The sequence below is a fragment of the Tupaia chinensis genome, unplaced genomic scaffold, assembly GCF_000334495.1.
Source record: "Tupaia chinensis unplaced genomic scaffold, TupChi_1.0 Scaffold149658_1, whole genome shotgun sequence".
NCBI classification, from domain to species: domain Eukaryota; kingdom Metazoa; phylum Chordata; class Mammalia; order Scandentia; family Tupaiidae; genus Tupaia; species Tupaia belangeri.
Genome location: NW_006209503.1, coordinates 945923 through 968370, shown reverse-complemented (window position 1 = coordinate 968370; position 22448 = coordinate 945923). Strand labels below are relative to the sequence as shown.

The following is a 22448-nucleotide window of genomic DNA, read 5'->3' as shown; positions in this document are numbered from 1 at the left end:
AGCTGGCGACCTACTGGGGGATGACATTAAAGTGGGTAGGTTGTCATGCGAGACTCAGTGGGGAGAGCAGGTAGGAGAACCATGCTGAGACTGAAGGAAATTGGACTGAGCAGGAAGACCCTTGGAGGGCCCTTGTACCTCCCACTTTTTCTTTCTTTATATATATGCATTTTTAAAAAAAGAATACTTATTTAATTTTGTTTGTTATTACTTTTTAACTTTTCTATAGGGTATGTGCACTCACCAGAAAGAGACAGAGAGGGAAAGGGAGAAAGCAAGCTGCCAGGTCCAACTGAGGCCAGCCATGTGGAAGTCCAGCATCCCAACCACCATGCCACTTGCTGGCCCCACTTCCTGCTTCTTGAACTCTTGGGCCCAGGCTGTCATCATCCCTCACTGTGTCTCTGTGGTACATTCTTGACCAGCTGAATGGTATTATGAGCTGGAAGAGCAGTTTACCAACAGGTAGTAAACTGAGCTCTAGCCCACAGGCTCCCCCCACTTATGAATTATGTAACCTTGAAGGAACCATGTCAGTTCTCATGTGGAACATCAGGATAATAATGTGCCACCCTTGTACCGGAACGAGGAATAGAGGAGCTCAGGGATCCATCCAGCTTTTCAGGTCCATAATCCTATAAAGCCTGGTGTCCCAGGATATGGTATGTCCGGCTCCTATTTTAGAAGGCAAGGGGTAGAAGGTCTTAGCTTTTGACATAGGTTGTTTTAGCTTTTTTATAGGTTTTAAGTCGGTTAGGTATTGATTATCAGAGTTTTGAAATTTAAGTGCTTCTGTGCATATATACTTAAATTTTGGGGTTTTTTTTTTCCTTGTGAAACATCTTAAATTACTACAAAGTTAACTTTCCTAGATGATGCTTTTTTTTTTTTTTTTTTTTTCTGTGAGAGGTTTTGCCTATAGGGCACGTGCACTCGCCAGAAAGACAGAGACAGACAGAGAGATAGAAAGCGAGAAATCATCCCCCAGGGGGGATGGCCACACCGCAGTCCCTTCTTCATTCTCCTCTCAGGATCTTGGGCACACATGCACATGCGCCTGGCAGGAATTTAAGCCACTGTGTCTGGGATTCGAACCGCAGTCGGCCACATGGGAGTTCAGTGACATAGTCGTTACGCTAACTGCTGGTCCCTAATGCTTTATTTTTTTATTAGTAATTGTTACCTATAAAGTAACAAATACCTATAGATGTTTCATAAAATATCAATATGAATATTGTTAGTACTGTGACTTTCAACTTCAGTTATCCTAAAGGAATCTGGTAGGAAGTGTACTGTTGGTGCTAAACTATGCCAATATCTTTTTCCTGCATTTTTCTGTGCTGTTTAATCATTTTATATGAAGCATATTCTAAGTAAATCTTACTCTTTACACAGTTATCCTCTTCTTACTAATTGTATTAATGATTTTGATTATTTTGTTCTCAAGAGATATCAAGATTTCATAGGTTTTGCTGGAAGAAGAAAGCCCTGGTTAATCCTGGAACCTTTTGTGGGGGATACTTGTAAAAACTCATACATTAAATAATTAAATGGTGTTTTTCTTAAGCGATGAAGAGCTTATGACATGATTTTTTAAAATTCTGTTATATATCACCTGGATCTTGGTACCTCAATGCACTTTTCCCCATGCATTTTTTTATATTACCATCACAACTAATTCAGTGTTTCTATGAGGGTAGCTTTCCCATCCTCATGGTTGAGAGACTGCATGTTCAGAGTAAAGAGCCTTAGATGTTGCTTTTTTTTTTTTTTTTTTTTTTCTGTGAGAGGTTTTGCCTATAGGGCACGTGCACTCGCCAGAAAGACAGAGACAGACAGAGAGATAGAAAGCGAGAAATCATCCCCCAGGGGGGATGGCCACACCGCAGTCCCTTCTTCATTCTCCTCTCAGGATCTTGGGCACACATGCACATGCGCCTGGCAGGAATTTAAGCCACTGTGTCTGGGATTCGAACCGCAGTCGGCCACATGGGAGTTCAGTGACATAGTCGTTACGCTAACTGCTGGTCCCTAATGCTTTATTTTTTTATTAGTAATTGTTACCTATAAAGTAACAAATACCTATAGATGTTTCATAAAATATCAATATGAATATTGTTAGTACTGTGACTTTCAACTTCAGTTATCCTAAAGGAATCTGGTAGGAAGTGTACTGTTGGTGCTAAACTATGCCAATATCTTTTTCCTGCATTTTTCTGTGCTGTTTAATCATTTTATATGAAGCATATTCTAAGTAAATCTTACTCTTTACACAGTTATCCTCTTCTTACTAATTGTATTAATGATTTTGATTATTTTGTTCTCAAGAGATATCAAGATTTCATAGGTTTTGCTGGAAGAAGAAAGCCCTGGTTAATCCTGGAACCTTTTGTGGGGGATACTTGTAAAAACTCATACATTAAATAATTAAATGGTGTTTTTCTTAAGCGATGAAGAGCTTATGACATGATTTTTTAAAATTCTGTTATATATCACCTGGATCTTGGTACCTCAATGCACTTTTCCCCATGCATTTTTTTATATTACCATCACAACTAATTCAGTGTTTCTATGAGGGTAGCTTTCCCATCCTCATGGTTGAGAGACTGCATGTTCAGAGTAAAGAGCCCAATATGAGTTCTGCCTGACGGTGGTTACATGTAGTCTTTTCTGTCCTCCCATTACCCCTTCTTGCAAGGCTCACCTTTCCAATTACTCTGATTTCAGAATAGTGCCTGGCAAGGTGGCCAGTGGATTGTGTCTTGCCTCATACTATATGCATATTCCTAGCTGCTAAGACTTTAGCATATGGCCTTTGCAGCTGCCTCTAGTGAAGGCTTGACCTACACAAACTAATATAACTAGGCCTGAATGCAAGCTTGGTATTTTTTCTCTTTTACGACAGAACACCATAACGCATAGATCCTGATGGATGTTATTTTCTCTTTGGAGTTGTTATTTGGGTTGTGGCTTAACCTCTCTTCATCTCTGAAGTTAATGTCAGTCACTTCATCTTTAGTATTCCAACAATGTTACTCTTAGGACATTCTGAATTTAAAAAATCATCCTTTGAGGTATTATGTGACATTTGGAAACAATAAAATGTAACTTTTGAGATAGTATGAGAGAAAAATGGGAGAGTTAGATTATATGGTTTTTACCCAAAAATAAAATAAGAAAAAAGTTTTCCTAAGATAGCTCTGAAAGAAGAATACCACAAATTGTTTGAATAATCTAGCATTGCCCAAAAAGTAGATACCCTTTCACTGTGATTACTTCAGTTATAAGACTCGTCACAAATTCGGATGTGTTCTCTCTTTAGTCATTCTTTGTATGTGTGTGTCGATCTTTATTTTTGTTATCTCTTCACTGAGACAAACCTAAATGTAAAGGGGGAGAAAGAAGCTTCTGCTTTAAAATGTGATAGGTAGTTCTTCAGTGAAGTATTCTCTCTCCTTTTTTTCCAGGCGAGATTTCTATAAAATCTTGGGGGTGCCTCGCAGTGCCTCTATAAAAGATATTAAAAAGGCCTACAGGAAACTAGCCCTGCAGCTCCATCCTGACCGGAACCCGGATGATCCACGAGCCCAGGAGAAATTCCAGGACCTAGGTGCTGCTTATGAGGTGAGGCAGGAAAAAGGGTAAAATATGAATAAACCTATGGATGTAGAAAAGAAATAGAGACATACTCCTTGTCTTCAGGTCATTTCTATTTAAAAGTAGATGAAGATCAAAGTAAGAATGGTACTATTTCATACTAGATCTTTCTTTCATGTTGGTGGGTGCCATTTCCTGCCTTTTTTATACTGATGTTTGATTCAATAAAGAGAGTAATATTGAAAAAGAATGAGTGAGAGAAAAGTAAGATCAATAGATTTATAAGTAGGCCAATCGATCAGTTTGGGAGCTACAGCCAGAGATAAGAGTAAAACCTAAAGGAGCGTTGCAAACCTGAATGCCCACGTGGACCGGACAGATAACATGCAGGGCAGGTGTGAGGGAGAGCGTGACAGTAGATATTCGGCCCCCATATTGGAAAGCAATAGAAATTCATGAGGACTGCCACAAACTGAAGCTTTGCCCAGTTTCAAGAGAACATTTGTTACTCAACTCCAGCCAGTTTTTGCCATATACAAATGGAAACACTGTGTTGCTAGATCATTTAACATTTAAGAGTTCAAAATCTAGATATTTTTATATTTTTGAGAGGTTTTTGCTGTGGGGCATGCACTCACCAGAAAGACAGAGACAGAAAACAAGAAATCACCCCCCCGGGGGGGGATGGCCATGCCACAATCCCTTCTCCCTTCTCCTCTTGGGATCTTAGGCATGCATGCACATGCACCTGGCGTGAGTTTAAGCCACCAGGTCCGGGATTTGAACTGCAGTTGACTACATGGGAGTCCAGTGACATAGCCATTATGCTAATTGCTGGTCTCACTACCCGTATTTTGATTAGTTGAGAATCTGCATTCTGGTTGGCCAGTCAACTAAGAAACTTTTATTCTTTTAAAAATAAAATTATTTTAAAGACCATGGGATTAAACTGCATTTCTTAGATGAAAAGTAAGGAGGAAGTGAATGATAGTAGATGGCTTCGAGGATAGTGTTTGAGAAGTTATTACAGAAACCTCTGATGTCCAGAAGAAGCTGACTCAAAACTAATATTTGTTTTGAGGTTTTGAAATAGTGCCTTCTTAAATCCAAATGCAGGATTTATTTCTTTGCCAAGACAGAAACACGGAAGTAGACTAGAAAGTGAAAACACTGGAAATTCTGATTCTATAATAAGAGCTGTTTTTGTTTTGGGTTTTTTAAGTTCACTGCCCATTTCTGTTTCCCTAGAGTACCAATTGTCACTAGACATTTGCCAAAACCTTCCTGGTCTAACAAAGGGGCTTTAATCAAGTGTCATGGCCACTTCTGGATGAATCCATTTGTCTTTGCTTTTAAATATGCTCACTCTCTCGTACACTCCATTTTTATTTCGTTTTCTAAATATATCTCTTTTTTTTTTTTTTTGAGAGGTTTTCGCTATAGGGCACGTGCGCTCGACAGACAGACAGACAGAGACATAGAGACAGAAAGCGAGAAATCACCCCCCGGGGGGGGGTGGTCACACCGCAATCCCTTCTCCTCCATTCTCCTCTAGGGATCTTGGGCACACACGCACATGCGCCTGGCGTGAGTTCTAAGCCACCGGGTCTGGGATGGGAACCGCGGTCGACTACGTGGGAATCCAACGACATAGCCATTACGCTAACTGCTGGTTCCCAGTTTTCTAAATATATCTTAAATGTTAATAAAATTTTGCCTCGACTTCTTACACTTCATTCAGTCCCTGAGCCAAAAGTATGTGAATATGACAGTTGGCTTGCTTTCATCTCTTTGTTCGTTTGCTGCAATGTGCACGCCCTTGCCAGAGAGATGGAGAAAGAGAGAGAGAGAGAGAATCAACCTCTAGGGGGAGGACTGCACCGCAGTTACTTCTCTTCCATTCTCTTCTCAGGATTTTGGGCACGTATACATACACACTCCAGTGTGATTTTCAAGCTGCTGGGTCTAGAACTCAAAACACTCAGGCAGCCACGCGGGATCCCGCAGTCTAAACCTCTATGACACCTTCTGACCCCGGGGCTTGCTTTCTTTTGCTAAGTCCATGAGCCCCCTCTACTTCCAACCTCTCTTCCTGGGCCACCATGAATATGGGCTCTCAGTAACTTTCCCTTCAGTCTCTTGTCTAAGTAGGAGTTAATAAATATCAAAGGAAGATTTTGAAACTATTTCATTTTCAAGGGTATAAAATGTATGCATATGCTTCAGACTGATCTAAAAAGGAAGATTTTTTTTTCTTTTGTATGTTCAAGGCTAATTTTGAAGAGTATAGGAGCTTATTTTGCTTTTACATTCTTTATTACCATATAGGGAGTGGGCCTAATGAGAAAGCATATAGCCGTGAGTGTATATAATTTCTCAAACTATTAACATTTCAGAAATTCTTTCCAAGCAATGAAATTGACCTTGAACAACCTTCATAAAGCAATGTCCTTTGTTCTTCCTACAGTTCAAACTCAGGATGTTACACCCTTAAGCATGTATATGAATCCTTTCATGAATGGTTTTTACATATACCAAAAGGCGAAAACAGGATTATGAAAATAGTGCAGTTGAGACTGTTCTGGGTGGCTTGTCATCTGAATCCCTTGACTTGCCAGTCTTCTAATAATATGTGTGTAGGTGGGGATAAATGTGGTGTGAACATGTGGCCCAGCTGTTTTTGTTTGTTTGTTTGTTTGTTTGTTTTAAGAGATTTTTTGCAGTTCCGGCAGATGGTGTGGTGATTAAGATGCCGGACACTCCCACATGGCTGATCACAGTTTGAATCCTGGACCTGGTGGCTTGCTGTCTCGTTTCCCCCTCTCTCTGTCTACCTATCTCTCTCGCTCTGGTCAAATTAAAAAAAAAAAAAAAAGAATGAATGAATTTTAAAAAGAGTTTTTTTGCCATAGGGCATGTGCACTTGCTGTAGAAACAGAGAGAGAAATCACTCCCCAAGAGGGATAATCACACCACAGTCTTTTTTCTACCATTCTTCTCTTAGGATTTTGGGCACATGTGCACATGCGCCCAGCATGAGTTTCAGGCTGTTGGGTCTGGGCGTGTGGGAGTCCAGCGCCTTACCTGCCAGGCCACCTTCTGCCTCTGGCCTGGCCATTTCTAAGACTGTCCCAGTTTACTGCCCCTATCACTGATTACAGTCTGTCTTGGTCACACCCTCGTTTACAGTTTAGAGAGATGTAGCATGGTGGTAGAAGCACTGGAGTCAGACTAAATGGAAGGAAAATCTGAGGACTCCGTCACCTCTTTTCTGTACTACCCCGATGGTCACAGCCACATCCCTAATCTCAGATATGATTTTAAGCGAGTAGGTGAGGTTTGAGAACTTCACATTAAAAACATGAATTGAACAATATGAAATAGACAATGCATCTAAGACTTGGTTAGAGAAAATAATTTTATAAATGTGTTAATACTAGATATATTGAAAACAACATTTCCTAAAGCATTAGACACAGTTTCAGAGTGAAAAAAAACAGAAACAAATGATCCAGTGACAGTAGTGCATGCTGGACACTGCTGTCTGGCGGGCTGAGGCCACATGGGAGGCCCAAGTTCAATGCTTGGCCCACCCTGACGGTATAGGCCTATAGTCCCAGCTAGCTACTCAAGAGGCTGGAGCAGGGGGTCCCACTGCAGCAAGACCCTGTCTAAAGCTACACAGTGCACACACACACACCCCTAAATAAACAAGTACTTTAACTGTCCAACTTGGGATCTTTCCTTTCATTGGCCTTTATCCCCAGGTTCTGTCAGATAGTGAGAAGCGGAAACAATATGATACTTATGGTGAAGAAGGATTAAAAGATGGTCACCAGAGCTCCCATGGAGACATTTTTTCACAGTAAGTAATTTTCCCATCTGCCAAGTATTAGTTTCTACAAATGGACCCTGCAGTGATTTCGGAAGATTTATTCTCGCCTCCTGGTTCAGAAGCTTTTGATGAAGAGGACAGCTCATCTTGACTGAAAGGTCAATTATCATTCCCCCACTGTGGCAAAGAGGTCTTCTGTTTTCTCAAAGCTTTAGGAAAGACGATAGTGAAAAGGCCATCCATCTAGCCAACCACAGCAATTAGCCTGACACTTTTTGGGGAGTTGTATGTTGGAAACCATCTTACTTGCAGTCTTGGAATCTGCAAACCATTTAATGAACAATATCATCGTTATAAGCAGAGAGAAACATTCCTACTCATACCTAGAGCTGCCTCTCCTTCGTCCTGTAACAAGAGAGGGATGGCCGTGATAACCAGCACTGGGGTGAGAGCTAGGGGAGAGACTGCTTTGTCTCCTGCTACACGTGACTTTCTGGGAGTTCAGTGGCTGGAGTAGCAGACACCTTCCTGCTCGCTTTTCGAACCCCTCTTGAGCATTTGAATTTCGTATGTACTGATGATGTTATGTTCTAGGAGACCTTAATCTGGGGTTCTGGATCTGAAATTATAAACAAAAAGATAACTGAAGCTGCGTTTTTATGGGGAGAAAGTTCATTGCCTTCTTCAGGTTCTTGAAAGGCTCTGTGAACCTTTTCCCAAAAGAAGTTCAACATCATTGTGGCATAGAACAGCTTCCTCCATTTACTGTTTTGGTATGACTAGATTTTTCAGTACTTGGTCAAGATATGTGAGTATATGACTAGGATAGCTTTCTTTTCCCAGAACTAATATCCCTGTGTTAGAGTACTAGGGAAGTGTCCTGTTCCCTGCTTGTTCAGAGTGATGCTAGGGTTGCTGGAAAGAGAAAAGGCTTGCCCTCCCCTCCACCCTTTTCCTGTCTCCTTGCATTTATTTAAGATTTGGGGAATTCATTCACCAAGATTGGTTGGGAAGGAGAGTTGCATAGTTGTTATTGTCATCATTGCACTAATATCTAAGGCTCCTTAATGACACCGGAAACATTGAGATTAGAAAACCTGTACAATTGGAGGTCACTGCTTTTTTAATCTTAGAATGATGCTTTTGTTACTTAACAACAATTAATTTGTGGCTCAGCCACAGTAGTATGCACTGGTAGGTGCCACTACTCAGCAGACTGAAGCCGTATGGGAGACCCAGGTTCATTTCCAGAGCACCCTAAAAGCTGAGTGTGGTGATTGTACCTGTAATCCCAGCTGCGCAGGAGGCTGAGGCAAAAGGACCACAAGCTCAGGGCCGGCATGAGGAACAGCAAGAGCACGTGAGAGAGCAGCCGTGGCCACGCGCCCGCATCCCAGCTACTAGCAGGACTGTGACAGCGAGGCCCTCTCTTAAAAAAGAAAGAAGAAAAGTTTGTTTTATTGTTAAAGAGGCTGGTACTTCCTTTCCCTAAGGACAGATATTTTCCTAAGGCTAATGCTTTTTTAGTTTGTTTAATTAAGTGTCCAAGATTTTTGTATAGAGCAATATGGTTTCTTTCATCAGGGTTAGCTTCTAAAGATCACATAAAGTAAGCACTAATATTAAAATTGACCTTAAAAGTTCCTTAAATTAACCATGAAGATCATAACCTCATCGTGAGGTTATGTATTCCAGACCCTTTCTCAGTAAGTCCACCATGTTAGGATTTTCCAAAATATTGGAACATTATTATTTGATTGGTTGAATCCAGTGTTGAATTCATTAACTGACTATGTGTATGGGTCATAGCGTAAGAAAAAGTAAAATTTTTTTGTGGTGGGAGCAATATAGTTTATAGTGTGTAAATTAAAAATTTTGTCTGCATTACCACTCCATGCATTTAAAAACGCCTTTCAGTTCTGTGCAATGCAGTGGCAGGGAGCATTATTTTATCGGTATGAAGATAACTAAATCATTGCAAGCCATGAGCTCTAATTTCTTTTCCTGATGATTTTACACTTATCTACAGCTTCTTTGGAGATTTTGGTTTTATGTTTGGAGGAACCCCTCGCCAGCAAGACAGAAATATTCCAAGAGGAAGTGATATCATTGTAGATCTAGAAGTCACTTTGGAAGAAGTGTATGCAGGAAATTTTGTGGAAGTAAGTTCAAACAATATAAGTGTTCATACTGATTTCCCAGAGCTTACACTTGGGACTAACAATAAGAAGCTTCCGTGTATCTCCTCTGTCTTTTAGAGGGTGAGAGAGTGACCAGATGCACAGAATCGAATTAATCTTAATCCTTGGTTCATCAAACACTGTTGTCATTGTTTCATAAATTCAGCACCAGTCTAAGAACTATTCATAAATGAAACTACTGTACCATGGCTTAATCCACTGCATGCTACTTCCCTACTCCATTCCCCTGCCTTCTTTCAGAGGCAACTCCACTTCCGAATTTGTCTTTATTATTCCTTTGCCACTTTTGTCTATTCCATATACATGAGTGCCTGAGTAATATGTTGTTTTTTTCATTGAACTTGTCATTGTTGAAAGGGTGTTTCATTCATTGTTTCCTGGTGCTGGCTTTTCTCACTCACTGTTAATGTTACTACAATTCATCCTTTTTTTTTTTTTTTTTAATAGGGCACGTGCACTCGCCAGAAAGACAGAGACAGAGAGACACAAAGCAAGAAATCACCCCCCAGGGGGGATGGCCACACCACAATCCCTTCTCCTCCATTCTCCTCTCAGGATCTTGGGCATGCACACACACACGCCCGGCCTGAGTTTAAGCCACCGGTCCGGGACTTGATCTGTGGTCATCTACATGGGAGTTTAGCAACATAGCCATTACGCTAACTGCTGGTCCCCACGATTCATCCTTGTTGCTTATTCAGCTCTAATTCTGCTGGATAGAACTTCATTGTGACCACCACTTAACAGTAAGCATTTAGGTTTATTCTGTCTTTTCGTTTGTTTGTTTTTCAGTTCTGAACAGTGCTTTTATGAACATTCTTGTACATATATTCAGGTACACATGAGCAAGAATATCTCTTGAGTGGATATGTATAGCATTGGAATTGCTGGGTAATATGAATCAATAGTCACTTTTATTAGCTAATACCATCTTGTTTTAGAAGTTGATTGTACCATTACTTCTACCAGTGATTTTTAAGAGAGCCTATAGATTTGGTATCTCTCTAAAACTTTGAACTATTAAACTTACTAATTTTTGTCCATTAAATGGATATAAGATGTTATCTCCTTTGGGTCTTAATTTGCATTTTCTTGATTACTATTGGGTCATTGGAAATGTCATCATGCATTTTTCCAAAGAAAAACAGAAAAATACGTTTTTTTTTTCCGACAACTCAGTAATTGAAATAAGCATTTCTCTATGTTGTTGGCCATATTTATTTCCGATCTGGAGAAATGCCTATTTATATCTTTCACCCTCTTTTTTTTTGGCCCTTTTACTGGTTTCTAAGGGTACTTTACTCTTTCTACTAATCCTTTGTTCACTGTATATAATCAAAATATATTCTGTTAGTTTGTAACTTGTCTTTTTGCTTAAGATTTACTTCAGTGAACTAAAGTAACCAATTTTAGTGTGCAAATCTGTGAGTCTTTTACAGTTGGTTTTGTGTCTTGTTTAAGAAACTTTTCTATGCTCGAAAATGAGAGTGCTGTTCACATATATTTTCTACTAAAACTTTGGAATCCTCTAATTTGAGGTTCAACTTTTTTTTAATTCTGGAAAGTTTATCTTCATTTTTTCCCAAATATTTAATCTTTTCCTTGTCATTTTTACTTATATATGCACTTTCCTTCCTTTTCCATGTGAAACACAGTTGCTGTCTACCCTTCACTGCCTCCTCCTGGGAGTGCACCTTGCTGTGCACCTCCAGCTCCCGTTCACTCTTCAGCCGTGTCTGTTCTGATACTATTCCATGCTTTGTTTTGATTTCAGATCATATTTTTACATATTACTATTTGACTTTGTGTTATTCTTTATTTCATTTTGCCAGTGTCTTTCTTAGCTTCCTAAGTATCACCATGCTGGCTTTAAATTCTCTGTCTGTCTGCTCTGATAGGTTTGGGTAAAATATATGTGTTGTCCTTTTGTTGTCTTTTGCATGATGGGTAATTGTGCTCCTCAGATGTCTAGCTAGTTTTGGCCTGTACACTTATACTCTCTTACGGGTGTTGGCAACTGTCTTTCTCTGTAGAGCATCCTGGGGTGAGCCTCTGCTCAGTGGTTTTGACTCTGTTTTATTTGCTTGTTTTCTCGTAATGTATTTAAGTTTACTTATTCTTTCCATGAGAGAAAGCGAGAGAGACAGTTGCCCTCAACAGGGTCCTCATGCTGTAAACCTCCCTTAGCCTCACCCAACCAGGGTCTCGGGCACATGCACATATCCTGGTATGTACGGGAGACCCCAAGACACGAACCTGGGGCCTTCCATGTGGTTTCAGCTTCACAGAGCATCGTTACTGCTGAGCCGCCATGACTGGTCAACATTTTGTAACATCTTCTCACTGCTACTGTTGCCCTAGGGTGTAGCCACTATCCTACACATATAACCAGTTCAAAACAGCCTTCTGTCTCCAGGATTTTCTCCTCAATTCTGTGTGCCAGTTATAGTTTTCATAGATTTCATGGTGTTCTGTAGTTTTTCCCAGGACTTTAAAGGGGATACCCAATAACTTATGCATATATGCTATCTTGACCTGAAGCACTTTTTTCTTACTTGTGGATTTTGCTGTGAAAGGTTGAAAGTAGAGAACTAGACAGTCTCAGATGTGACTGGCTTGTAATATTGTTGTTCAGGCTGTAGGATAGGAAAAAAGGACATGAACATTTTGGCCATTTCTTCTTTTTTTTTCTTTTTGGGGGGAGGTTTTTGCTATAGGGTGTGTGTGCTCTCCAGGGAGACAGAGAGACAGGAAGTGAGAAATCACCCCCCAGGGGAGAATGGCCACACCACAATCCCTTCTCCTCTCGGGATCTTGGGCACGCACGCACACGCGCCCAGCATGAGTTTAAGCCGCCAGGTCCGGGACTCAAACCATGGTCGACTACATGGGAGTCCAGTCACACAGCCATTACGCTAACTGCTATTCCCGGCCATTTCTTCTTTATATAAAGAGGAAAGGTTGTTTAGGTGGTAGGAAGGTGAGCCTGATTAACTCCCACATTTTCTTTTTTCTTTTAAGAGTTTTTGCTATAGGACACATGCGTTCACTGGAGAGACAGAAAGCAAGAAATCACCCTCCACCTGTCTTGACCACACCATAGTTCCTTCTCCTCTTGGGATTTTGGGCATGAATGCACACATGCCCAGCATGAGTTTTAAGCCACCAGGTCTGGGGCTCACATTGCCGTTGACTACATGGGAGTCCAGTAACATAACTATTAATACCATCTGTTGGCCCCACCTCCCACATTTTCTTCCAAATCTGTAGTTCTCTAGCCATCACTAATATGCTTTTTATTTGACTTTTGGTAGTGTGTTCCTAAACAAATTATTTTATTATGATTATTTTATAATAAAGGATTTAAATGCCCCCATTGTATAATCTTTTTTTTTAAATTACTTTGAGAAGTAAGATAGTACAATGGTTAGAACCATAGACTTTGCAGCTAGGCTACCCGGTTTAGAATCCTGGCACTACCATGTATTAGTTACAGACCTTGGTCAAGTTCCTTAACGTTCCTGTGCTTCCATTACCTCATTTGTAAAGGTAAGATAACGACATTACCCATCTTATAACCTTGTGGCGGAGATTAAATGAATATGTAAAACTTGTAGTTAGTGCTATAAAAATTTGCTCTCATTACCATTATTGTCATTGCTGTAGTTTACTCCGTTGACCTCGATTTTCATACATTGGTAGCGTCTGAAGGATATTTCTCGAAGCATTTTTTTCACTCTGTTACATGAGGACATACCTTGTGGTTAGGTGTTTGACTAATTAAACAGAAGAAACAGGAATACATTTCTTCCTGTGTATTTTCATATACTTAAAGGGATCTGAATGTTTGATTATAATCAACTACAAAGAATTGGTCATTGTCTATGTGGAAAAGTATCAGAATAGAGAGAGCGTAGAAAAATAGTCCTGGATTGGGTTGCCTGTAACAAGGAGATGTTTCATTAGGTTCACTGAAGGTAGCCACATACCAGTTTTTGAAGACTGTGTTTGTTCTTTAGGGACTGTTTTACATAGCTCAGATTTCTTAAAAGATCGCAATTTTAACTACTCGACCTCAGTAGCATTTAGGTGTAGCTTACAAATGTTGCTGTCATAGACCTTGCTTTTCTCTCTTTACTTCTCTAACTTTCAAAGTTGAGTCATTTGGGCCAGCCCCACGGCGCAGCAGTAAAGCACGGCTCAAGAGAAACTAGAGCCCACGTTGTGACTGTGGTTGGGGTGCCCTGCCCAGTCAGCCTGAAGTGTGCTGGTGTGCTGGGAACGTGCACAAATGCCCACACAAGATCCGATGGGCCGGGGGACTGGATGAAGGGGATTGCAGTGGTCAGACCTGCAGAGGGTGCTCCTTTCTCTCTGTCTTTCCCATGTACACAAGCACGTGCTCTATCACGAGTAAAGAAATATATACACACGCATGTATATGTATATGTGTGTGTACATATATAAGCTTGTGTCATTTAACTATGTGTCTGTTTTTCCCATGTACACAGCACATGCCCTATCATGAATAAAGAAAAAATACATAAATCTGAGCCACTTAACTGTGCGTCTGCTTGTTCGTGTTTAGGGGAATATTTGTACCCCTAAGCAGAGTTTGGAGGAATTAGGTTTCCCTAAGGGTTAGCTTGCCAAAGAGAAAGTTCCAGTCTAGGAATGCTTCCAGAGTCCTGGGAGTCGAGGGCACTACACACCGTTTTACGTAAGAGAGAAGCTGATGTTGTTTATGCATCTCTTAGGTCGTTCGAAACAAACCTGTGGCAAGGCAGGCTCCTGGCAAAAGGAAATGCAATTGTCGGCAAGAGATGCGGACCACCCAGCTGGGCCCAGGCCGCTTCCAGATGACGCAGGAGGTGGTCTGCGATGAGTGCCCCAACGTCAAGTAAGCCAAGGCTCCTTCTTTCTACCAAGAGACACTTTAAAATGTAGAGGGTCCTGGGAACCAGCAGTTAGCATAATGGCTATGTTGCTGGACTCCCACGTAGTCGACCGCAGTTCATGTCCCGGACCCGGTGGCTTAAAACTCACGCCGGGCGCGTGTGCGTGCATGCCCAAGATCCCGAGAGGAGAATGGAGGAGAAGGGATTGCGGCGTGACCATCCCCCCTGGGGGGTGATTTCTCGCTTTCTGTCTCTATGTCTCTCTCTGTCTGTCTGGCGAGCGCACGCACCCTACAGTGAAAATCTCTCCAAAAAAAAAAAAAATGTAGATGGTCCATACCCAGATCTTCCTTCCTCCTCTCCCCAAACCATGTTCAACCAAGGGATATGGCAAAGAAATGTACGTTTTCATTTTTTTCTAAAGTATTTCTCCTAAATATCTCCATCAATGTTTCTGAACTAATAAGCAGTGCCATTTTATTTCTAAATGAACTTAACAAGTGTTAATGCTTCATTTTCTGCCTGCTCCAACCGTTAGAGCGATCTTGGATGTTGAAGTGATATGTAGTAGTTTTGCCCTGCATTTTGGCATGTCGAAGGTGTAAGTGGATGTTGGATAGCTTTGTCAAGTAGAGATGCACTGTAGTCTTCCAAGGAAAAGCTCTGAGAAAATAGATGAGACCTCATTTGTCTATACCTAGAGTTTCATCTGGAATGTTTTTTTGAGAGAGAGAGACTTTTGCTATAGGGCGTGCATGCTCACCCTTTTGCTATAGGGCGTGCATACTCACCAGAGAGACAGGAAGCAAGAAATCACCCCCCAGGGGGGCATGGCCACACCACGGTCCTTCTCTTCCGTTCTCCTCTTGGCACATGTACCCAGAATGAGTTTCAAGCCTCCGAGTCCGAGTCTTGGTCATGTAGGAGTCCAGTGATGTAACCACTATAGCATCCGCTGATTCTTCGTCTATATTTTTAAAATTCTCTTCTCAGACTAGTGAATGAAGAACGGACACTGGAGGTAGAAATAGAACCTGGGGTGAGAGATGGCATGGAATACCCCTTTATTGGAGAAGGTAAAATACTGATATTGATGTTTCATTTTAACTTGTGTTCTCTGCTTGCTTGTGAACTTCATCCTGTATTTTTAGTAAATGGATATAAGGGCCCTTCAGAAAGTTCATGGAAAATGCATATTATGAAAAAACTAAATGTATTTCAAAATTTTAGCACCAAAATAAGCTCTTACTTTAATTCCACTTTTCCATACTCTTTCCGCTTGTGTAATTTCCAGCTCCTTAGCCAATTTTAGAATGCGGAAAACCTTTTATGCATGATTAAACCTTTTATGTCCATTATAGTTTTAAAAGGTTTTTTGAACCTTTAGAATTATACCTGAAGAAATAACATTACTGTTTATCCTGGGGATCTCATGGCTAAAAGTTGTGTCAACATTTAGGGTTGAATTTGAATCTAAGTGTAGTCATTTTAGTTTGGGACTGAAAGAAGAGCTGTACTGCAGTTGGCGTGAATTAGGAGCTCTCTGACCTTCCCTTTGGCCTTAAATTTAAAATGCTAGAAGAAAAAAAGGCATCCAGACTTGAGGTTTGGGGAATCAGGGAGCCGCTTCCGTTTAGGAGGCAGGTCAGGTTATTTATTGCTGTGCCTAGGGCACAGGTGATCACGCTAATCTGGAACCTGACGGGACCAGGCAGAGATGCCGCCCGCACAGGTGGGCATGGCACAGTCAGTCCCTAAGGTAGCAGCTTTTGAAAAATCTCTCAACTGCCCAGTCAGTCCGAGATGTCCATCTTGTGCGACCTACAGTACTCTGTCATCTGCTCTGACTAGGTGAGCCTCACGTGGATGGGGAGCCTGGAGACCTCCGGTTCCGAATCAAAGTTGTCAAGTAAGTACTCTAATCTTAGAGCCCTTCTCTTTAGCTGCTGCTTTCCAGTCTCTCTGTCTGTCTGGCGAGCGCACGCACCCTACAGTGAAAATCTCTCCAAAAAAAAAAAAAATGTAGATGGTCCATACCCAGATCTTCCTTCCTCCTCTCCCCAAACCATGTTCAACCAAGGGATATGGCAAAGAAATGTACGTTTTCATTTTTTTCTAAAGTATTTCTCCTAAATATCTCCATCAATGTTTCTGAACTAATAAGCAGTGCCATTTTATTTCTAAATGAACTTAACAAGTGTTAATGCTTCATTTTCTGCCTGCTCCAACCGTTAGAGCGATCTTGGATGTTGAAGTGATATGTAGTAGTTTTGCCCTGCATTTTGGCATGTCGAAGGTGTAAGTGGATGTTGGATAGCTTTGTCAAGTAGAGATGCACTGTAGTCTTCCAAGGAAAAGCTCTGAGAAAATAGATGAGACCTCATTTGTCTATACCTAGAGTTTCATCTGGAATGTTTTTTTGAGAGAGAGAGACTTTTGCTATAGGGCGTGCATGCTCACCCTTTTGCTATAGGGCGTGCATACTCACCAGAGAGACAGGAAGCAAGAAATCACCCCCCAGGGGGGCATGGCCACACCACGGTCCTTCTCTTCCGTTCTCCTCTTGGCACATGTACCCAGAATGAGTTTCAAGCCTCCGAGTCCGAGTCTTGGTCATGTAGGAGTCCAGTGATGTAACCACTATAGCATCCGCTGATTCTTCGTCTATATTTTTAAAATTCTCTTCTCAGACTAGTGAATGAAGAACGGACACTGGAGGTAGAAATAGAACCTGGGGTGAGAGATGGCATGGAATACCCCTTTATTGGAGAAGGTAAAATACTGATATTGATGTTTCATTTTAACTTGTGTTCTCTGCTTGCTTGTGAACTTCATCCTGTATTTTTAGTAAATGGATATAAGGGCCCTTCAGAAAGTTCATGGAAAATGCATATTATGAAAAAACTAAATGTATTTCAAAATTTTAGCACCAAAATAAGCTCTTACTTTAATTCCACTTTTCCATACTCTTTCCGCTTGTGTAATTTCCAGCTCCTTAGCCAATTTTAGAATGCGGAAAACCTTTTATGCATGATTAAACCTTTTATGTCCATTATAGTTTTAAAAGGTTTTTTGAACCTTTAGAATTATACCTGAAGAAATAACATTACTGTTTATCCTGGGGATCTCATGGCTAAAAGTTGTGTCAACATTTAGGGTTGAATTTGAATCTAAGTGTAGTCATTTTAGTTTGGGACTGAAAGAAGAGCTGTACTGCAGTTGGCGTGAATTAGGAGCTCTCTGACCTTCCCTTTGGCCTTAAATTTAAAATGCTAGAAGAAAAAAAGGCATCCAGACTTGAGGTTTGGGGAATCAGGGAGCCGCTTCCGTTTAGGAGGCAGGTCAGGTTATTTATTGCTGTGCCTAGGGCACAGGTGATCACGCTAATCTGGAACCTGACGGGACCAGGCAGAGATGCCGCCCGCACAGGTGGGCATGGCACAGTCAGTCCCTAAGGTAGCAGCTTTTGAAAAATCTCTCAACTGCCCAGTCAGTCCGAGATGTCCATCTTGTGCGACCTACAGTACTCTGTCATCTGCTCTGACTAGGTGAGCCTCACGTGGATGGGGAGCCTGGAGACCTCCGGTTCCGAATCAAAGTTGTCAAGTAAGTACTCTAATCTTAGAGCCCTTCTCTTTAGCTGCTGCTTTCCAGGTGAGTCTGAGTAGAGGGAGGGGTGGCCATCAGAGCATTTCCGGGCTTGCTCCTTTGTTTCATGCCTTTACTACCCTAAGTGAATATTTGTAATTCTTCAACAATTCTGAAAATTTGGAGTTGGGTCCCAGGATTCAGGGCTTATTGACTTGGGACATCCACATCCAAAAGATGTTGGAAGGAAAGAATCGACAGGACAAGTGAGGAGTGGCACGAGGGCAGCAGACCAGGAAAAGGGGGTCAGGAGGAGCTGAGATTCCAGCGAAGGCGCTGCAGCACCAGAGAAGAGTGGGAGGCTTTTCCGTAGAAAGGGTCTCCTAGGCCTGGGTGTGGTGGTGTGGGCAGTAAGGCAGCGCTCGAGCGCTTGGGGAAAGCCATGCGGAGGACCCACAGTGTGGGTCCTGCGTTGACCTGAGCGTGGTGGGCACTTGTGCTGGCCATCTTGATTGGCTGGAGAGCACGGGGAGGAGGCTGCAGCACAACAGGGTCCTGTCGAGGGTGTCTATCTGCCTCTTTCTATTCTCCCTCTCGTGAGAGAAATAACTGCTTTAAAAAAATGAATGCTGATAGATACTTATTTTGCCTGGGGCTGAGGCTCTCTTATTATTTCTCTAGTTGCTACTTTGGAAACCAGTGATACCTCTGCCCTGAAGAATTAATTGAAACAGGCTTCCTAGCCGAATATGGAGAAATGCCCCCCACCCGCAGGCCCGAGGACCTGTCGGTCACTGCACTCTCGAATCTCTGTGCCCTTTCCTTACCTTCCTTGCTTTTCTCATCATTCCCAGAAACAGGTACCTGTGCCTTCCTTGAATAAGGTGGTACCTTCTCAATTCCTTATCTTCGCAGAATTGCCTCTGGCCCTATCTCCTGGTCCCTGCCCCACCTTCTCTGCATCTCTAGAGCTGATGCAGGCCCAGCTCAGCAAGCTCCACAGACCATGCTGTTGCCTAGCCCCACTGCCACAAGTGATCTCTTTTTTCCAAAGTCTAGGGACTTAGTTTTACGTACTTTGGCTCCTGCTGATGACAAGCTCCTTAAGAGTAGCTCACACAACTCTGTGTCTCAGTGAATGCTGGACAGAAAGACATGCCTAATATCATAAGTGCAGGTTGTTTCAAAGAAGGGTGTTTATCTTTTTCCAAGATCTTTCTAACAACTTTTTAAACTATTCCCAAAGAAATGTGAAAGTTAACAGTAGTTACATTGTACTGTTTTTAGGCATCCAATATTCGAAAGGAGAGGAGATGATTTGTACACAAATGTGACAATCTCATTAGTTGAGTCTCTGGTCGGCTTTGAAATGGATATTACTCACTTGGATGGCCACAAGGTAAACAAACCAATTTTCCTGCTGCATGTCCTTTCCAAGCCTGCCCTTTGCGGTGGTTTTGAGATGATTTCTGTTGCTTCAGTTGCTTGGGACCACAGGGGCTCTCGGCCTCTTCCTGCCTTCCCCCTTGCTCGGCTGCTGAGTGCCCGGCAGCAACAGTGCCACAGGCCTTTCAGCTACCCAGAGTTAACGGCACAGCCTTCAGGAATCTTGTTCATAGTGTTTCCATGGGAAAAACCTTATTGTTTTTAAACATGTGTTTGACTTTTTTTTTTTTTTGCATTTTTAAAATCTTTTATTTCTTTGACTCGCATTACCCTAATGATGTCTCCCTTGCCCTTCACCTGTTCTTCGCCTAGTGTGACATTAGCTTTGTACTCCAGTGCCCGCGAGCACCTGTGTGATGGACTTTGGGAATACCAGTCCTGCTCCATTCTATTCCCTTTTGCTCTCCAGGTGCATATTTCCCGGGATAAGATCACCAGGCCAGGAGCCAAGCTATGGAAGAAAGGAGAAGGTCTCCCTAACTTTGACAACAACAACATCAAGGGCTCTTTGATAATCACTTTTGATGTGGATTTTCCAAAAGAACAGTTAACAGAGGAAGCACGAGAAGGTACGGGTATAACGAGTCTGTGCTATGTGCAGGTGTGGCATGTGCGTATGCGAACAGTGTGGCAGTAAGACCCTCCAGTGGCATGAGACATCAGCCATTAACACTAGTAGAAATACACAGCATAGGAACAAACTTGCCTTCTCTGAAAAGGCAGTATTGAAAATCTTTCTGTTACTGTGTTTCAAATGCCTAGGAAAGCCGGACTTCAAAACCTAGAGGGACTGGCAGGTGGCGTGGAGGTTAAAGGTGCTGGACTCCCATGTGGCCAACCATGGTTCGAGTCCTGGACTTGGTGGCTTGGTTTCTCACTTTTTCTCTCTCTCACTCTGTGTTTCTCTGGTTAAACTGAAAAATAGTGATAATAAAAATATATATAATTCTTAAAAACAAACAAACAAACTAGAGAGTAATAGATTGTATGGGAGTGAAGCAGACTGAGAGATGACTGGACCAGACTCTAAGAAGGAAGATGTGGTGGGGCGGGGGGTCAGAGATTGCGCGGTGAATGTCTGTGATGACTGGTTGAGGAGAGGAGCCCAACTAGTCGGTTCTCAATGGTAGAGAAAATAAAGCCAAGTAAAGAGCACAAATCAGAAGGAATGGAAAGCTTGGCTGGAGTTTTCTTGCCCTTTTGATTGCCCGTTTTCTCATTTTATAGGGTTTCATGGTCTCAGAAACAGACTAAGGACCATCATGGGCAGGTGTGTCCATGTGTAGAGGTGTGCACAGGCAGTGCAGGTGGACAGTGGGAGTTATTTGTTTAGTTAGGTCCGTGGTTAAGGCCTTTTGTGAGCCTCTGCAAAACATGCTCTTTAAACTCTAGGGAAGTGGTGTTTTCATTAATGGAGTCACTTACTCGTTCTCTCTCCAGGCATCAAACAGCTCCTGAAGCAAGGATCAGTGCAGAAGGTATACAATGGACTGCAAGGCTATTAAGAGTGAATAAAATTGGACTTTGTTTAAAATAAGCGAATCAGCGATATTTATTATCTGCAGGGGTTTTTGTGTGTGTTTTTGTTTTTATTTTCAATAAGCAACTTTGACTTAATTTTTTTTTCTAATGATCGTCATGAGATGAATAAGAGGGCTTAAGAATTTGTCCATTTGCATAAGGAAAAGAATGACCAGCAAAAGGTTTACTAATACCTCTCCCTTTGGGGATTTAATGTCTGGTGCTGCCGCCTGAGTTTCAAGAATTAAAGCCGCAAGAGGACTCCAGGAGCAAGAGAAACACAATTTAGAGGGTTGGAGTTATTGTTAGCTATTTCATTCAAAATGCCAACTGGAGAAGTCTGTTTTTAAATATATTTTGTTGTTTTTTTTTCTTGACTCCTGTTTCTTTTCTCCTGTGAGCTAGTTCGGTTGTCTTCCCCTCATTGAGCAAGGTAGACACAAGCATACCAAAGAGGGATAAAGAGCCCCATACCCGGTTAACCACACATGGAATCTTCTAGAAAGCAGCTTGAAGAAACTGAATAGTTTAGAGATTAGGGTTCAGGAATCGAGGTTACACAAAGAGCTAGTTGTCCTTGAGAAGGTATATTTCCTCTCATACCCTGGGAGCAATAAAATCTGATATGGGTAAGAGTTTAGAAAGCACTTTGCGGGTATACACTCTCAGTAGACCTCATGATTAGAAAGCCTTTGGTTTGTTTTAGGAACTAGGATTACCACTGATTCTAGAAAATGAATCTAGAGTTGCAAATTACATTTGCCTCTTCTAGTGGCGCCCGATTTAGATTGTGTGTGACTTGAGTCCGCTGAACTTTTGACCCCCCGTTCGCGTTTCCACTTTGTAGTCACATCACACTCTGCTTCTCCTGTACTGTAGGCTGCTTTGTCCTGGCCAGGGACTGTTTCCTGTCGTTGAACAGTTGCTGCACTGTGTGTGGCACTGCCTTCCTGCCATTAGGATAATTCTGCAGCATCCCTGCCTCCAGCTGTACTGCAGTGAGTGCTGCTTTATGAAAGTGTCTTAGAAATCAAATGAAACTACATGAACACTATGCAGTAGACTGCATTTAAGATTTACTGTGTTGAATAGTTGAGCATCTCCTAGTAGTGGCCCCAGTGTTTTTCTCACGTATCTTAGCGCAGGAGAGCTAGAGCATTATTTGCACTTGCTAATCTGCGTTTTCCACCACGTATGGAGAGTTTGTCATAACACTAAGTGCTGGAGTTACTAGCCTTGGCTGGAAAGACCCAAAAGCAATGTTCTTCCCTACAAAGGTTGTTCATGGTGCCTTATCTGTCCTTTATATCCATGGTCTAGACTGCAATGATTCAATGAGTTTAAAGTCTTTCATGACTGGCC

The 22448-nt window shown here is 41.9% G+C and overlaps 1 protein-coding gene across 1 annotated transcript in view; it reads left to right on the top strand.

Moving 5' to 3' along the window:
* Positions 1 to 21102, top strand: part of DNAJB11 (DnaJ heat shock protein family (Hsp40) member B11) — a 21869-nt gene extending 767 nt beyond the window's left edge. The window contains exons 2-10 of the mRNA XM_006171471.3: positions 3468 to 3624; positions 7365 to 7462; positions 9462 to 9594; positions 14391 to 14533; positions 15525 to 15607; positions 16383 to 16440; positions 19407 to 19518; positions 19975 to 20134; positions 21006 to 21102. Coding sequence (XP_006171533.1) covers positions 3468 to 3624; positions 7365 to 7462; positions 9462 to 9594; positions 14391 to 14533; positions 15525 to 15607; positions 16383 to 16440; positions 19407 to 19518; positions 19975 to 20134; positions 21006 to 21070 — 1009 coding nt within the window. The 3' untranslated portion in view covers positions 21071 to 21102. The remainder of the gene's footprint in view (positions 1 to 3467; positions 3625 to 7364; positions 7463 to 9461; positions 9595 to 14390; positions 14534 to 15524; positions 15608 to 16382; positions 16441 to 19406; positions 19519 to 19974; positions 20135 to 21005) is intronic.
* The last annotated feature ends 1346 nt before the right edge of the window (positions 21103 to 22448 follow it).